At 42.4% G+C, this 18,307-nt stretch overlaps 1 protein-coding gene across 1 annotated transcript in view; it reads left to right on the top strand.

Moving 5' to 3' along the window:
• ZNF407 (zinc finger protein 407) overlaps nt 1-17,341 on the top strand; it is a 1,019,576-nt gene extending 1,002,235 nt beyond the window's left edge. Inside the window, exon 9 of the mRNA XM_063923352.1 lies at nt 14,108-17,341. Coding sequence (XP_063779422.1) covers nt 14,108-15,417 — 1,310 coding nt within the window. The 3' untranslated portion in view covers nt 15,418-17,341. The remainder of the gene's footprint in view (nt 1-14,107) is intronic.
• Nucleotides 17,342-18,307: the final 966 nt, after the last annotated feature.

The raw sequence follows: 18,307 nt of genomic DNA, 5'->3' as shown, positions 1-18,307 counted from the left end.
AGAGATGGAAACATGCCAGCTGAGAGTAGAACCCCAACATGGTAAGTGTGGCAGGATGAGAAGGAGCATGGGCCAACCGGGATCCTTGTTGTAAGATGTGTCCTAAACTAGGGATCCAGTCAGTATACCGGCATTTGGGATGCCTGCAGTCGGAATATCGATGCCAGAATCCCAACATTTGTCATAACACCTCCGCCGGGATCCCAACATCAATCACATGCTGGGACTGGTTAGGGTTAGACAGCAGGAGGGTGGGGTGTGTATGTTTGTGTTAGGTTTAGGCAGTATAGGGGTGCTTAGGGTTAGGGAGCGGGGGGAGGGAAGGTTGGGGTTAAGCATTAAGCAGGGAGAGGGGTTAGGATCAAGCTGAGGGGAGAGTGGGTTATGGTTAAAATACTCACCTAACAGCTGTCTGAGTTCTGCGCATAGGTTTGCCACTGTCGTTATTCTTACAGCCGGCATCCCAAGCGCCGGGATCTTGATACTATCCCCCAAACTACTAGTATTATTTTCTACATTGCTCTATTCTGTTGTATATTCATATGTTGTTCATGGTAACTTCTTTTTTGATTATCAAACTTGGTCAAGGAATTCAGAGACTTTCATCTTGATTTTTTTAATTGCCTTTCAGTATATCACAAAATGCTGGTACCGTCACCAGTCAGCTACTGTATTTTGTGTCTGTTACGTATCAGTTGTAGCACGTACAACAAGTGGAACACATATTTAAAACGTGGCATATTTCTGCACATAGGGGGTAATTCCAAGTTGATCGCAGCAGGAAATTTTTTAGCAGTTGGGCAAAACCATGTGCACTGCAGGGGAGGCAGATATAACGTGCAGAGAGAGTTAGATTTGGGTGGGTTATTTTGTTTCTGTGCAGGGTAAATACTGGCTGCTTTATTTTTACACTGCAATTTAGATTGCAGATTGAACTCACCACACCCAAATCTAACTCTCTCTGCACATGTTATATCTGCCTCCCCTGCAGTGCACATGGTTTTGCCCAACTGCTAAAAATATTCCTGCTGTGATCAACTTGGAATTACCCCCATATTACGGAGAGTTACTATAATTACCTTATGAATTTAACAGACAAAAACAAGAAAAGTGCAAAAGTTTTACATTTCTTTCCACTTGCTGATTCAGTGACACATGTACTTTGTCCTGGTGTGCCCAAACATTTGCATACAAATTTGTTATTTATTCAAGATCTGATACAGCTATTATACTGCCCATTTTTCATAATCTTCATTTTTTTTTTTTTTTTTTAACCCAGTGGCAGCCTGGGTCCAGCTGTTGTGTGCTAACATATTGTGCTCAGACACAATGGATGCAGTAATAAAGTGGATGCTGAAAGGAAGTAGATTAAGAAAGCCATTAAGGGGCAACCCTCTAATAACAAACATTATAATTAGCAGACTGATTGCAAAGTCTTACAAAGTGAACTGTAATGTGTGTTTGCACACCACTTACTACCCTAATACTCCATTCACATGGATATATATATATCATATGTTTGCCTCTTAAAGCAGTTCACTCAAACACCAGCAGCACCAATTTTCCCTCAAACCCTTTAGAGTATTCCAGGGAATTTGGCAATGTTGGGGCACTATAGTCTACCGTAATGGGCGCAGCAGCACATTCCAGGAGGTGAATAAAGCCCCTAGGCTATACAGTCTATGAAATGTGAATTTACAAATACAACATGGCCCATTTCTCAGAATGGCAACACAAAGAGTGAATGCGGTGACTATCACTGGAAAGCCGCGCCTCCGCCATGGGATTCTATTCGTGCAAGACTGCAATATGACTGACTTGTAGATAGAAATAATACCTTCTCATTCACATGGAACAGTTACACAGATCTTACAATGTTTTATAGTGACTGACACTACCACTTGTTTAGAATGGACAAAAAGAGCATAGAACAGAAATAGAATGTGTTGATATACATAAATACCAAGTATATGATTGATCAACCCCAGAATTATACCTATAGAGATACCATCCAGTTCCCTGTGTCTTCTCTAAAATAATTTGGCTTATCCCTTTTTTTCATCCTTGTAACATTTTTCCAATCTTGCCTGCTCCAGAACGAGACACAAATTGCCAGTGGAAAATACTGATACCACAGTGCGTGCCACTGCAGCACAAGCTCTGCCAAAAATTAATTCAATAGCATTGTGCCAGACTCATTGTATAATATTACCTAGGAACTGTTTAATGCTTTGAAAATGTTCATTTTCCTCTACCTTTTCCCATGGCAGCCACTCACAGAGCTCCGCTGGCCAGAAAGATAGAAATGAAATAAATTGGTTATAACATCTGCTTTGATTCCTGTACCTGTTACAACAAGTAACAGGAACTGCAGCTTGCTATACTGCAGATATGGATGCATAGGCCAGGTTACATGTAATCAGTGGCTCTTTAATACAAATACTGTATTGTTGTAAACAAAATAATACAAGTATTCTTTAAATAAAGTTATGCATTGACTATCCCTTGATATTTACAAATACAGTAATAGTACAAATTGTAATGATCAATTTGACAACGACTGTAATAATCTGTGTAGCATTCATTGAAAATTTCATTTATTTCTGTACAATTAGGAACAACTAATTTTTTTGCTTTATGCTGTATTTTTTGATTATTTTTGTTTTTTCCCCCAACATTTTCATTATGATTATTAATGCCATGCTATGATTTCATTTTATAGAAATATAGTTTGTCTACAACTATTGTGTTGTGTGCATAGCAAGAAAAGTCTGACTGGTAGGATTTCATTGTGGCTTAGGTGTTTATTTACAAAGCATCAGGTTGTAAAACCTGGCCCTTCTGATTGTGTTTATACTTGATATTTAAAAGGGCAAGTCTTTGCTAGCAAGACTTAACTGTGTAAAAGCTTTGCCCTTTTATGACAACCTTTCTGGCGAAAGTGTAGATTTTTTTTAGTGCCGTGGACCACATGGGAAGCTATATGGCAGTTTAGTATTAGGGCATGGCCCTAACAAGCACACTTTATTACTTGAAATAAATATATATATATATATATATATATATACACACACACACACAACAGAAGCAGTGGCACTCCAGGACAGCCTATGTGTTCAAAATATCTGTGTCGGTTTATTGCATATCATCAACGTTTCAGGGTGTTACCCCCGTCTTCAGGATAATACTACACGCTAAACAAGTGAAATTTATACCTTACCGTCCTCGGTCCTGCCCGCTGCGACTCCCGCCCGTCGTCCAGGCCGTAGTCTGACGTACTTCCGGTCACGTCACCAGCCGGACCCGGATGTAGCGTCGCTCGTAACCCGTGGCGTCAGGAAGTCCAGGGGAGACTCGTAGGGCGGTTTCCATGACAACGTATACAACTCTGTGCAAAATACAAACATTAAGAGATGTTCATTGAAAAATAGACACACTAACCATTAATCAAGACATCATATTAGTGCCAAAAAGAAACAACATACTTATATACATTCACTTAAAACATACCTATGTGTCCCCCCTACTTTTGTGTTACACTATAAAATTTATTTCTTTTCCATCCTAGTGTTACATTAATGTGTGAATCTGTTAAAATATCAACATTATAGTGGTTATACCAGTACATTACTTTACTATTCTCCATATCATACCTTGAGTGGTACAGTATAATCTCTTACTATTAATTTTTACTTTTTAATTTTTGATTTTAATTTTTGCACCCATCTCCTATAGCTACATCTGTTTATACCATATAAAAACCTTATATGAATTAAATTGAAATGAACTAGCTCACATGTCTGCCATGTCTGCTTTTGTTATATGCCCAACCCATTTTTACTTCTTTGCTGTTATATTTTTTCCAAACTAAACACCTTGGACCTGCTATTCTATAGAAAACCGGATAGCCCCATAAATTCATTAAGGCCCCTGTGTACCATGGTATCTAGCCTATGGATCCATTGTGCCTCTATTTGTAACAGCCTTTTTTGTCTGTTACCCCCCCTGATGAATAAAGGGACATGATCCACCACTATATATTTCAGGGATGCAACTCCATGCTTGTGTGTTGCAAAATGGCGTGCCACCGGCTGCTCACTTTTGCCTGATTGTATGGCAGCTCTGATGGCCGTGCGATGCTGTGCCATTCTTTCTTTGAACTGCCGAGTGGTCTTACCTACGTATTGTAAGCCACATGGGCAAAACAATACGTATACCACAAACCTGCTAGTACATGTAAGTGGCCACCGGATTTTACGTTTTTTGCCTGTATATGCATGGGTTACATAGTCCCCCACCTGCATATACCCACAAGTGGTACAACCCAAGCAGCAGTGGAAGCCATTTTTGCGTCCTAAAAAGGATGTTTTTGATTTCTTGGCGTGAAAATTAGTGATGTCAGTTTTGACTACCATATCTCGTATGTTACGACTGCGGGTGTGACTGGGTAATAACCGTGTGCCATGCAGTTCACTCAAATCGGGATCTGTGATTACCATAGGCCACAGTTGCCTCACTTTCCTGACTGTTTTTTTTACTGAGAGTGTTGTATTCATTGACCCATGGAATAATCCCTCCCAGTTGCTTTTTCTCTTTCATCCTAAGTAGCTCATTTCTCTTAATGCCCAGAGCCCTTTGCTTGGCCTTTATCAACTCCTTTGGATTATACCCTCTGAGGATAAATTTTTCAAACATTAATTGTAATTGCCTTTCTGTCTCCTCTGGGTCATTTGTAACCCGACACCCTCAGAAACTGAGAGTATGGGAGACCTCTAATGGTCGCTGCAGGGTGAAAGCTATCACTTCTGAGGAAGGTATTCCTGTCTGTGGGTTTACTGTATATGGATGTATATATACGCTGATCAACAATCTTAATTTCCACATCCAAGAAATTAATACAGTTCTTATCCATATTGTAAGTCAACTTAATCGGGCTAACCGTGGCATTATGTGTCTCAATGATTCCACTAAGGGTTTCCTGTTCTCCACTCCAAAATAACAATAAATCATCTATATACCGATGAAACACAAATATATTATTAACAATATCCTCATTTTCAAAAAATAATTCGCTCTCCACTTGCCACATATATGTATTGGCAAAGGCCGGGGCCACCGCCGATCCCATAGCACCCCCGGTCCTTTGCCAATAGAATCTACCGTCAAACAGAAAATAATTATGTGACAATTTGTACAGTATCTCAGCAATTCTAGAAACATCTCTATTTTAGGTCCTGTATATAATGGGTTATTAGTCAGCAACCTTCTGACAGAGTTGATCCCATCCTTATGCGGAATGCACGTATACAGACTGTGTATACATCTAGTGTGGCCAATACTATTGTGTCTAGGATGGAACCCAACTCGTTCAGATGTCACAACAATGCTGACGTATCCTTAAGATGCAAATGTGTACCTTGTATACATGGCTGCAGGTAAGAGTCTAAAAATATCGAAATGGACTCACATAAGGAACCCCTGGCGGACACTATGGGTCTGCCAGGGGGTCTCAGAGGATCTTAATGCATTTTAGGTATACTATAAAAAACCGGTACCCTCGGGTATTCAGTTTTTAATTTGTTAACCACATCCGCAGTTAATTCACCTGCAAAAGCGGCCTGATCTAAGATGTTGTCTAGCTATGATATACAGGTGGAGTGCCGGACCCAGCTATATTGTGTGTGTGTATATATATATATATATATATATATATATGTATGTGCTAGGAAATTAGGAGAGCGCACTTGTAAGTTAAAAGTAATATCTTTATGATAAAAATGCAATAGTAACGTACATTTCAGTTTTGGATAACAAACAACGGCATAAATTTAAAAACCGTCACGGCTCTGCTCTGCTCAGTCTCGATGATTCCACTGCACTGGCTCCGGTTCCAGCAGCTGATGTCACAACGCCCACAGTGTGTAACCACGCCCAACGCGTTTCATCCAGTAATGGTCTTCGTCAGGGGACTGAGCATAGCAGAGCCGTGATTTTTTTTAAATTTATGCCGTGTTTGTTATCCAAACTGAAATGTACGTTACTATTGCATTTTTATCATAAAGATATTACTTTTAACTTACAAGTGCGCTCTCCTAATTTCCTAGCAACAATACCTTTCTGCTCCATTGGCTTGGAGCTGGATGTAGCTGCACGTGGAGGAGTTAAAAAAGCAGGAGAGGAATTAACTCTGGAAGCATTCGGACTATTTGCGCAGAGACTAAGTATTTCAACAATATATATATATATATATATATATATATATATATAACAAATAAAGTGCATAGAGCACCTACTAGTGCATATATAATACACTTTATTTCTCTTACGTCCTAGAGGATGCTGGGGACTCCGTAAGGACCATGGGGTATAGATGGCTCCACAGGAGACATGGGCACTCTAAAGCTTTAGAATGGGTGTGCACTGGCTCCTCCCTCTATGCCCCTCCTCCAGACCTCAGTTAGTTCCTGTGCCCAGTGGAGACTGGATGCACTGCAGGGGAGCTCTCCTGAGTTTCTCTGAAAAAGCTTTTGTTAGGTTTATTATTTTCAGGGAGCACTGCTGGCAACAGGCTCCCTGCTTCGTGGGACTGAGGGGAGAGAAGCAGACCTACTTAAATGATAGGCTCTGCTTCTTAGGCTACTGGACACCATTAGCTCCAGAGGGAGTCGGAACACAGATCCCACCCTGTAGTTCGTCCCAGAGCCGCACCGCCGTCCTCCTCACAGAGCCGGAAGATAGAAGCCGGGTGAGTATAAGAAGAAAGAAGACTTCAAAGGCGGCAGAAGACTTCAGATCTTCATGAGGTAACACGCAGTGGTAACGCTGCGTGCCATTGCTCTCAGCTCACACACACAGGCACCACAGTAAGGGCATAACACTGGCAAAGTACTTATATACACTATAAAGGATATATATTTCAGAATCCCCCGCCAGTATAAAGATTTAAAGCGGGAACGAAGCCCGCCGTCGGGGGGCGGAGCTTGTTTCCTCCAGCACTAACCAGCGCCATTTTTTCTCCTCATACAGAGAAGCGGCCCCGGACTCTCCCCTGCTGTTAGTTAATACAGAGGGTCAAAACGAGGGGGGGCACATTTATTGGCGCAAATATGTGGTGTTTTACACTTGTAATAAAAAGCGCTGACAGACTGTTTTTTTTTGTCTCAGTATACAGTGGCGCTGGGTGTGTGCTGGCATACTCTCTCTCTGTCTGTCCTAAGGGCCTTATGGTGGGTCAGTCCCCATTATATTAGGTATCCCTGTGTGTGTGGGGATGTCAGTACGTCTGTGTCGACATGTCTGAGGTGGAAGGCTCATATAGGGAGGAGGCAGAGCAGATGATTGTGGTGTCTCCGTCGGCGCCGCCGACACCTGATTGAATGAATATGTGGAATGTTTTAAATGCTAATGTGACTTTATTACAAAGTTTGGACAAAGCTGAGTCCAAGGATTAAAGCAGGGAGTCAATCCATAGCTTTTACTGTGTCACAGGGCCCTTCGGGGTCGCAGAACCGTCCCTTTTCACAGGTAGTAGACACCAATACCGACACGGATTCTGACTCCAGTGTCGACGGTGATGATGCTAAGTTGCACCCAAGGGTGGACAAGTGTATTCAATATATGATTGTAACAATTAAAGATGTTTTGCATATCACTGAGGACCTTTCTGTCTCTGACACAAAGGTCGGCATGTTTAAGGGAAAGAATCCTGAGGTAACTTTTCCCCCATCTCACGTGCTGATCGCCCTGTTTGAAAAGCTTGGGAAACTCCAGATAAGAAACTGCAGATTCCCAAGAAAATATTATGGCGTAACCTTTCCACCCAGGACAGGTTACGGTTGGACTACTTGCCCACGGTGGACAAGGCATTTACGCGCTTGTCGAAAAAAGGGGGGCGCTACCTTCCCCTGATACGGCATCCCTTAAGAGTCCTGCTGATTGCAGATAGGAAACTACCTTAAAATTAATTTATACATACGGGTGCCCTACTAAGGCCGGCAGTAGCGTCGGCATGGGTGGGTTGTGCAGTTGTAGCGCGGGCAGATAACTTGTCATCTGACATTGACACCCTAGAAAAAGATACCATTTTGGTGACCTTGGGTTACATTAAAGACACAGCATAATATATGAGAGAAGCTGCGAGTGATATTGGGCTTTTGGGTTCAAGAGCCAATGCCATGGAGATCTCTGTTAGACGGTCCCTGTGGACCTGCCAAGGGACAGATATGCTGTTTTAAAAAAAAAAAAAAGACTTTGCCTTACAAAGGTGAAGTTTTATTTGGGGAAGGCCTCGCGGATCTGGTAACCACAGCGACCGCGGGTAAATCTACTCTTTTGCCTTATGTTCCCCCACAGGAAAAGAAAACACGGCAATATCAAATGCAGTCCCTTCGGTCGCATAAGTTCAGAAAGGGTCGGGACTCTTCCTTCCTCGCCAGAGGTGGCGGTAGAGGGAAAAGAACACCAGCTATGGCTATTTCCCAGGGACAAGAGTCCACCCCGTCCTCTACAAAATCCACTACATGACGCGGGGGCTCCGCTGAGGGAGTCCACGCCGGTGGGGGCACGTCTTCGACTCTTCAGACAAGTCTGGGTTCAGTCGGACTTGGATCCTTGGGCGGTAAAAATTGTATCCCAGGGATGCAAATTAGAATTCGAAGATGTGCCTCCTCACCGATTTTTCAAATCGGTCTTGCCAGTTTCCTCCTCAGAGAGGGAAACAGTGGCAGCTACCATACAGAAACTGTATCATCAGTATGTGATTATCAAGGTTCCCCTTCTACAGGGGAAGGGGTTTTATTCAAGCTTTTTTTGTGGTCCCGAAACCGGATGGCTCGGTCAGGCCCATTCTGAATCTAAAATCCCTGTACCTATATCTGAAAAGGTTCAAATTCAAGATGGAATCTCTCCGGGCAGTGATCTCCAGCCTGGAAGGGGAGGTTTTTATGGTGTGACTTGACATAAAGGATGCATACCTTCATGTCCCCATTTATCCTCCTCATCAGGCGTACCTGAGATTTGCTGTACAGGATTGTTATTCCCACATCCGACAAGTTAATGGCGAACATGATGGTGCTCCTGCGTAAGCAAGGCGTCACATTTATCCCATACTTGGACGATCTCCTGGTAAAGGCGAGTTCAAGGGGAAAATTATTATAAAGCGTATCTCTCTCCCTGAGAATACTACAACAGCACGGCGGGATCCTAAATCTACCAACGTCACAGTTGGTTCCAACAACTCGACTGCCGTTTTTGGACATGATTCTGGACACAGAAAATCAAAAGGTCTTTCTCCCAGAGGAAAAAGCCCAAGTACTCCAGAACATGGTCAGAGACTAAATGCACTCATTTATTAGGAAGGATGGTCGCGGCCTAAGAGGCCATTCCACACTGACTTTTCGGTGGGATCTTCTAGACAAGTGGTCAGGGTCCCACCGGCACATACATCGGAGCCCGGTCCCCCCGGGCCAGTCTCTTTCTCTCTCTCTCCCCCGTGGTGGCTCCAGAGTGCTCACCTTCTAGAGGGTCGCAGGTTCGGCATTCAAGATTGGGTTCTTGTGACTACGGACGCGAGCCTCCGAGGATGGGGAGCAGTCACACAGGGAAACAATGTTCAGAAAATATGGTCAGGCCAAGAAGCTTACCCACACATCAATATGCTGAAATTGAGGGCTATTTGCAACAGCCTCAAACATGCTGAGAATTTTCTTCGCAATCCTGCCTGTTCTGATCCAGTCAGACAACATTGCGGTAGTGACGCAGGTGAACCGCCAGGGCAGGACAAAAAGCAGAGCAGAAATGGCAGAAGCCACCAGGATTCTTCGAGGGGCGAAAAAGCATGTAAGCGCTCTGTCAGAGGTCTTCATTACAGAGGACACAATCTCCATCTAAGAGTGGGGACTTCATCAGGAAGTCTTTACAATGGTGAAAAGTCATTGAGGACTTCCTCATATAGACATGAGGGCATCACGCCTCAACAGGAAGATTCGGACGTATTGTTCCAGGTCAAGGGACCCTCAGGCAGCGGCAGTGGACACCCTGGTGACACCGTGGGTGTTCAGTCGGTCTATGTGCTCCCTCCACTTCCTCTCAAAAAAATATTGAGAATCATATTACAAACAAGAGTGCAGACGATACTCATTGTTCCAGATTGGCCTCGTAGGGCCTGGTATGCAGATCTTCAGGGACTGCTCTCAGAAGATCCGTGGCCCCTTCCTCACAGGGAGAACCTGCTACTACAGGGGCCGTACGTGTTCCAAAACTTACCGCGGTTACGTTTGACGGCATGGCGGTTGTACACCATATCCTAGCTGAAAAGGGTATTCCAGAGGAGGTTGTTCCTACTCTTATTAAAGCTAGAAAAGATGTTACGGCGAAGCACCATCACCGTATCTGGAGAAAATGTGTCTTGGTGTGAAGCCAAGGAGGTTCCTACTGAGGATTTCCAACTAGGACGTTTTCTCCATGTTCTACAGACAGGAGTGGATATGGGCCTAAAGTTAGGCTCAATTAAGGTGCAGATTTCTGCCTTATCCATATTCTTTCAGAAGGAATTGGCTTCTCTCACAGAAGTCCAGACTTTGGTAAAAAGAGCATTACACATCCAACCTCTTTTTGTGCCCCCAGTGGCACCATGTGACCTTAACGTGGTGTTGAGTTTCCTTAAGTCACAATAGTTTGAACCGCTTCAAACAGTTAAATTGAAGTTTCTCACTTGGAGAGTGGTCATGTTATTGGCCTTGGCATCTGCGAGGCGGGTGTCCGAGTTGGCGGCCTTGTCTTGTCTCACAAGAGCCCTATCTGATTTTCCGTGCGGATCGAGCAGGGTTGAGGACTCATCCTCAAAGTCTGCCTAAAGTGGTTTCGTTATTGCATGTAAACCAACCTATTGTGGTGCCTGTGGCTATGGGTGACTAGGAGAATTCCAGGCCCTTGTTGTAGTCAGGGCCTTAAAGTTTTATTTAGCCAGAACGGCTATGGTTAGGAAAACAGATGTACTGTTTGTCCTGTAGGCAGCCAACAAGGTTGGCGCTCCTGCTTCTAAGCAGACTATTGCTAGCTGGATCGGTAACACGATTCAGCAGGTTAATTTACGGCTGATTTGCCGGTGCCAAATTTAGAAAAGGCCCATTCCACTAGGAAGATGGGCTCTTCTTGGGCGGATGCCCGAGGTGTCTCGGCATTACAATTGTGCCGAGCAGCTACTTGGTCGGGTTCAAACGCTTTTGAAAAATTCTATAAATTTGATACCCTGGCTGATGAGGACCGCGTGTTTGCTCAGTCGGTGCTGCAGAGTCATCCGCTTTCTCCCGCCCGTTCTGGAGCTTTGGTATAAACCCCATGGTCCTTACGGAGTCCCCAGCATCCTCTAGGACGTAAGAGAAAATAAGATTTTAAACCTACCGGTAAATCTTTTTCTCCTAGTCCGTAGAGGATGCTGGGCGCCCGTCCCAGTGCGGAAACATTCTGCAAGACTTGTATATAGTTATTGCATACTTAAGGGTTAAGTTACAGTTGAGATCGGCCTATGGCTGATGCTGTTTTTATTCATACTGTTAACTGTTTATTGTATACCACGTTGTACGGTGTGGGCTGGTGTGTATCTCGCCCTTAGATAACAAAATCCTTTTCCTCGTACTGTCAGTCTCCTCTGGGCACAGTCCTAACTGAGGTCTGGAGGAGGGGCATAGAGGGAGGAGCCAGTGCACACCCATTCTAAAGCTTTACAGTGCCCATGTCTCCTGCGGAGCCGTCTATACCTCATGGTTCTTATGGAGTCCCCAGCATCCTCTATGGACTAGGAGAAAAAGATTTACTGGTAGGTTTAAAATCTTATTTTGTTTATTTATATATATATATATATATATATATAGTCCACACGGACCGGCACTCCATCCTCCCCAAAGGTAAAAGCTCCGGTGCCCTCCGGGTACAGTTCAAACAGCAGCAAAGAAGAGGCGGCACTCGGAGACTTAAAAAGTGCAAATGGTTGTATTACACAAATAGACTGTGCAAAATACCCCTTTGTCAAAGTGAACAAAGTCACTTTGACAAAGGGGTATTTTGACCCCGAAACGTCAGTCTATTTGTGTAATACAACCATTTGCACTTTTTAAGTCTCAGAGTGCGCCTCTTCTTTGCTGCTATATATATATATATATATATATAAAATGTATGTGTATATATGTATATATGTGTGTGTATATATATATATATATATATATATAAACAAATAAAGTGCATAGAACACCTACTAGTGCATATATAATACAATTCGGTGAAATGATCACCAAGAGGTAAATTTACTAAGATGGGAGTTCTGTATGAGACGGGATGTTGCCCATAGCAACCAATCAGATTGTTCTTCTAATTTATCTAGCACCGTCTAGAAGATAATACCTGGAATCTGATTGGTTGCTATGGGCAACATCACATCTTAAATAGAACCCCCATCTTAGTAAATTTACCCCCAAGTGTACAGTCCAAGAAAGAAGATTACAACCAATGACTTATCTCATTCCATTTGTCTTCGGTCATATGACCAGTAAGTATGGATATATGTAATAAAAACAAAAATTAAGCATAGTGTGCACCATTTAAATCTGCATATAAAGAAATGTGAATGTTGTCATAAAGAACAGTATAGTTCCACATAAGAATCCTTGAGGCAGGCTTCTCTCAATAAAACACAGTTTTTAATTAAAACCGTAAAAATTAGCAGGTAATACACGTACAAAAAATTCAAATCAATAGAGCTTATCTTTCCGTTAGGGGAGTCAAGGGTATCCAATCAGTCTCAGGGTCAACGCATTTCGTCCTTTTTCTCACTAACATACTGTACTGATTTTCTACCCCTTGCCAAAAAGTTGCTAGTATCTTATACTTTTTATAATAAATATCATCTTATACTTGTTATTTTACAGGTCTGAGTACAAGCCCGTTTTGTATTTTTTTCTTCCTTATACTTACAGTACCTTCAGAGGTGTAGCTAGGCGCCATGGTGCCCGGAGCAAGGGTATGTTTTAGCGCCCCCCTCCCCTGTACTGAATTGGGGGCCTAGGGGCCGTTTCAGACCCTGACGCTGATGTGCAAAAATCGCTATGAAACAATCTGCGCATATGCCGGTATACGCATGTGCAAGGTCCTAAACTGCGTTCTCTTCAAAACGCAGTTTTAGACATGGAGGGGGTGGGAATGGGACATCGACGCCACGTTTTGTGGGTGTGGATGCATCGTTTAGTGGTGAGGTCTGGATGATGCAGGCACGTCTGGACCATTTACGCGGCGGGCCGCAGCAGCTGCGTGATGCCACACGCAGCTGCTATGACCCTTAATATGGCGGATAGCCGTCTGCAGAAAGAGTTGCTGCAGATGGGGCAGAGAGAGAGGTGCTGCAGCATTACACCACTGTAGAGAGAAGTGCCGCAGATGCCAGAGGTGCTGCAGCAGCCAGGGCAGAAAAAAGTTCTGCAGAAGCGGGGGCAGAGAGTGATGTAGCAGGACAGAAGTAACCCTGCTGCACAGCTACAAGCAGACTGAGACATATAAAGAGGGCGGGCATAGCTCTGGCATGTGCCGGCTGTCAGTGTCTCCTGCTGTCGCCTATGGCCTGCCCTGTTTCCTACCTAGTCTCCGATTCCGAGTCAGTGTGCGCCTCACTGATTCTCCTCCTCCTGCTCTGTGGCTGCCAGTACAGCTGCCTGCGATGGGGAGGGCAGACGGCAGCGCGCCCTCTAACTTTTTCGGCACCCGGAGCTCGTGCTCCCCCGGAGCCACCCTCGCTACACCCCTGCTTACCTTTAGTAAATGTCACACAACGGTTGTCCTTTTTTTTTTTTTAATATACAGTAGTAAGCATTTCCATACTAATGAGCATTTTCTGCACACTCTGCTTTACACTGTATGTATGGCTACAAATTATTTCATTCACAAATTATGTATATAAAAGAATTCTTAATCCCTCTGTATAAAAGCCAGCTGCTCTGCATAATATATGTAACCTATGGTAATTTAGAAATATGTTTTTTGATCTTCTTTTAGAATATGTTTTTTTATTTAGAGTATGTGCTTTGATACTTATATATAGTTTATTCTTTTTATTTCTTTATAGGTATTGTTTCAAAATCTTTTGAATGTCGACTGAAAGGACAAGGTGCAAACTTTGTGGAAACTGATAGCCCATTCACTGCATCTGCAATTTCAGAGCCGCCTGCTGCTAAAGAAAATATCCGAAGCACCAGAAAACCAGCCCTATCAACTGAACATGTGCAACAGGTCATTATCATACAGGGATTTTCTGATGAGTATGATGGCAATTTTACTATTGATACATCTGTAGAGGAGACTGCAGCAGCTACCCTCCAGACTTTGGCTATGGCTGGTCAAGTAGCAAGAGTGGTGCACATCACTGAAGATGGCCAAGTTATAGCTACTGATCAAGCCAGTCACATGGGCAGCATCATTCCTGGGGAAATTCTCGGCGAGCAGCTATCAGGAGGAACAACACAAGTTGTGGTAGTTGAAGGCTCTGTGGAGGAAACAGATGTTGCTGAGTCTGTTGCCATAGAGACTGTAACTGACTCCAGTGGTAATGTGGTCCAGCAAGTGATGGCACAGCGTATTTTAGATACATCACAGAATGTGCACACTTCGGATTCCTCTTCTGCTCTAGATGCCCTACTTTGTGCTGTAACTGAGCTGGGAAATGCAGGAGATGCAGATAGTCAACATAATCGAGAAAATCCAGAAATAGAAGAGTCATTGGTGAGGATGACAAGTGATGAGGAATGCATTGAATCCGGTGGAGAAATACAGATGTTTCATGAAGTCCATGAAGATCAGCAAGGAATTGTTAGACAAGTCATGCATTCTTCAGGCTTTGTCACTTCCCAGGAATCTGCATTCAAGAAGATGGTCCAGGGAGTCCTGCAGTTTGCAGTTTGTGACTCAGCTGCTGCTGATCAGCTGATGAAAGAGGGGGTCACTCAAGTCATTGTAAATGATGAAGGCACTGTGCACATGGTCTCCAGAGAAGGTCCTCGTTTCATAATGCACAACACAGAAAGCCATACACTTAGCCTACCTGATCAGCAAATGAGATTAGTTGAGTGTGATGATGGGGAAATTTCACAGATCATCGTCACTGAAGAGTTAGCCAGGGCCATGGTTCAGAATGCCAATGACCATTTTGAGGAAGGCACGACACATTACATTGTGACTGAACTACAAGGAGAGAAAGAATCCAACATCTACTCACATACAGTTATAGAAACCGAGGAATCGGCAGGCATCGTGCATGCTGAAACCATTATGGATGCACAGGTGACTGTAGATGACGCATCGGAAGAGGTAAGTAGCATGGTGGTCTACACAGAGTGCAGTTCTGAAGACTCAGCTGACAAGTCACAAACAGAGCAATGAGACTATCCTGGTTCCTAAAGCCACTAAATATGACTGGTAAATAATGAGTGCTAATGAGACTCTTATAGTGATTTATATAAAATATTATATTTTCTCTCTTTTACATGAAAAAGTGGTTTTAACCCATTCATTGCAGCAAAACCTTAATATAGAATTTGTAAACATGAATATGCTATGAACGCTTCACTGGAAAGCAGAATCACTAGCTGACAGGTAATCTAATAATGACTGAGCAATTACATTGTTAAGCAGTGTTATATCACTGCCAGGGGCTACTCTTCATTACTATCCAACATTATTCCTGCATTATCATTTAAAAGTTGTGAAAGCTGTCCTGTTTTAATACCACCTTGGAGGTTTGTTCCTGTACTTTCAACATTGCATTTGTGTTCATTTCTGTATCTTCCGAGCTTCTACTGATATTATGTATTGATTTGCTTATTGGTGCACATTTGTTGATAAATATGGATGCCGGAATGTAGAACCATCCCTCCGCAATGCACTGCTAATGCTTCTGACATCTTGCCTTGATCCTGCAGCATTTTGAGAGAATCATTAGGTATACTAGGGTGTTCTCTAAATATATACTTAGACCGCACAGGGCAAAATACTGCCTCATTTTTCCCTTGAGATTTCTAAAACCACTTTAATTGCGCTGGATAATAAGGGAGGAGGTTATTTGTCAGTAGTGTTGGGAAGTGCAGTCGGAATACCATGGCGCTGTTCGGAATGCCGTTAGATTGCAACCACCAACACTGCCAATTGTCTCTTGCACATAGAGCTACGAAGGAAAATTAGCAATGTCAGACTACTGTAATTCTCGTGAGTAGGCACAGCCATGCATCGTAACCGCTCATCCCCAAGAATTTAATTCCCCTATAGCCGCCTCCTACTTTATATTTGTTGTACTACTGTATGGGGCATTTCCTAATGGGCAGTAATGTAGATTTACTAGTCACAACGCCAGTATTGCTCTGGTATTTGTCCTTGCATTTGAAACAGCCATTTGTTTAAAATAATAAAGCCTTAAATGTGTTTGGGAAAATTATATAAATTAAGTATGTCACATTCAATTTGTTGTTATTTTTTAAATTCTTTATTTTCAGATTTTCTAGTCAATGAACATCCATTTGTTTCTTATTGGCTCGTCCAATATTTTGTTTTATTACGGTCTCAAAACTATTTATCAGTAGATACTGCTTACACCTTCCTAACACCCATTAATTACACCCATTCTAAGAATTGTGGCATCTGTTTTGCACACCTGGGGACAGTAAGTGACTGACACTATACGCTGCCAGTGCACAACAGGCAAAGATTAAAAAGTGTAAGATAGGCCAAATATTGAGCGACCTAAATTCTAAATGTATAAAATTGGTAGTGACATTACTTTTCTACTTGCTTTTTTTGTAAGTCATGGTAGGATGGAGAGGAGAATACAAATTTATAGCTACATTAACTTGGCGTGTTGAATATTTTTTTATTACAGTTAAGTTCTAATAGAGAAAATGGATAATCCATAATGAAAACTTGTCAGGAGTTAGATCAGTCAGGAAGTAAATTAAGAGTAATACCCAACTGAAATCCAGCTTTGCAATCACAAGACAAGCGCCGCGACTACAGATTCTACTATTGTAACGGTATCTGTTCTATGCATTATATTTTTTTGTACATCTTGCTGTTTGAACCAACCAGATTACACAGATGGGCAGACTCATTATCCTGCAGGAGAATCTTATTGTTATTACCGTTAATTGTCATAGCCTGGGCAATATGCTTTAGCTGGTTATACAACCTGCTTTTAGCATTATACAGTATATATCTTTGTGATTCATATTGCTGTTATTACTCTTGTATAAGGGTACGATGCTTTGTTAATCATCCTCAAATATCCTTATAGAATATTTCTTTTTTTTCAGTCTGTCTCCATTGTGTTTTTCAAATAAAACCAATTGCAAATGTCGTCTTTTTTTTCCTTTAAAATTGTATTTTAATGTTGAAATTTTTTAAACTGCAGAATTCCATTAATCTAATTTAACCTGTAGTCCATAAATACTCAATTGTTTGACAATACTGGATCTAGTCTATAAATAATTAGCCAAGTTTACTAGAAATACTGTAGTTGATGTTTAAAGGCTTAATCTACTCATTTTGGTTTATAGTCAAAATACACATGAACTGGCACCTTTTTTCTGAAAAGAGTCTCCATCTTTACTGGGATGAACATATGCAGTCTTCTACATATTCCTGGCCTCTCTGCCACATCATCTGTTCATTGCAAAACATTATTCTAATCCAATAATTTGGGCATATCACATGGGCTTGGGAGCAAGATATGTGAAAAGAATTGCTTACACCCAGCCCACTGAAAATGGTATTTGTTATATTAACTATGCTAGATAGTGTGTCTAACCCAGGGCTGGTGTTGAGCTTGCATACCAAATGCTTCTTACATTTACAGGCCAGAGGTGGGAACAACATCTTTACTTCTAAGACTGGGAGACTGGTGTTTGGCTGGTCATTCCCAGGGTAACACCTACATGGAGGAGGTGCAACCAGTAGCTTGCTGGCTTCTTCTCCTTCATGTGAGCGCAATATCCCTCATTCAGGGGTCTGTTTAGTAAGCACTGGATGGAGATAAAGTGGACTGAGATAAAGAACTAGCCACTCAGATGATACCTGCCATGTTACAGGCTGTGTTTGAAAAGTGACAGTTAGAAACTGATTGACTGGTACTTTATCTTTTTCCACTTTTTTCTTCGTCCAAGATTAGTAAATAGACCCCTCAGTGTTTTAGGAGCATGCTAACCATTAGCTTCCTAAGCAACTGCCTAGGTTCACCTAATGTTGTAACACTGTTCCTGATCTAACCTATGATTAGATTGATTAG

Source organism: Pseudophryne corroboree, chromosome 5 (genome assembly GCF_028390025.1).
Source record: "Pseudophryne corroboree isolate aPseCor3 chromosome 5, aPseCor3.hap2, whole genome shotgun sequence".
Lineage (NCBI taxonomy): Eukaryota > Metazoa > Chordata > Amphibia > Anura > Myobatrachidae > Pseudophryne > Pseudophryne corroboree.
The sequence above is the reverse complement of the archived record's forward strand: the minus strand, read 5'-3'. Positions and strand labels throughout refer to the sequence as shown.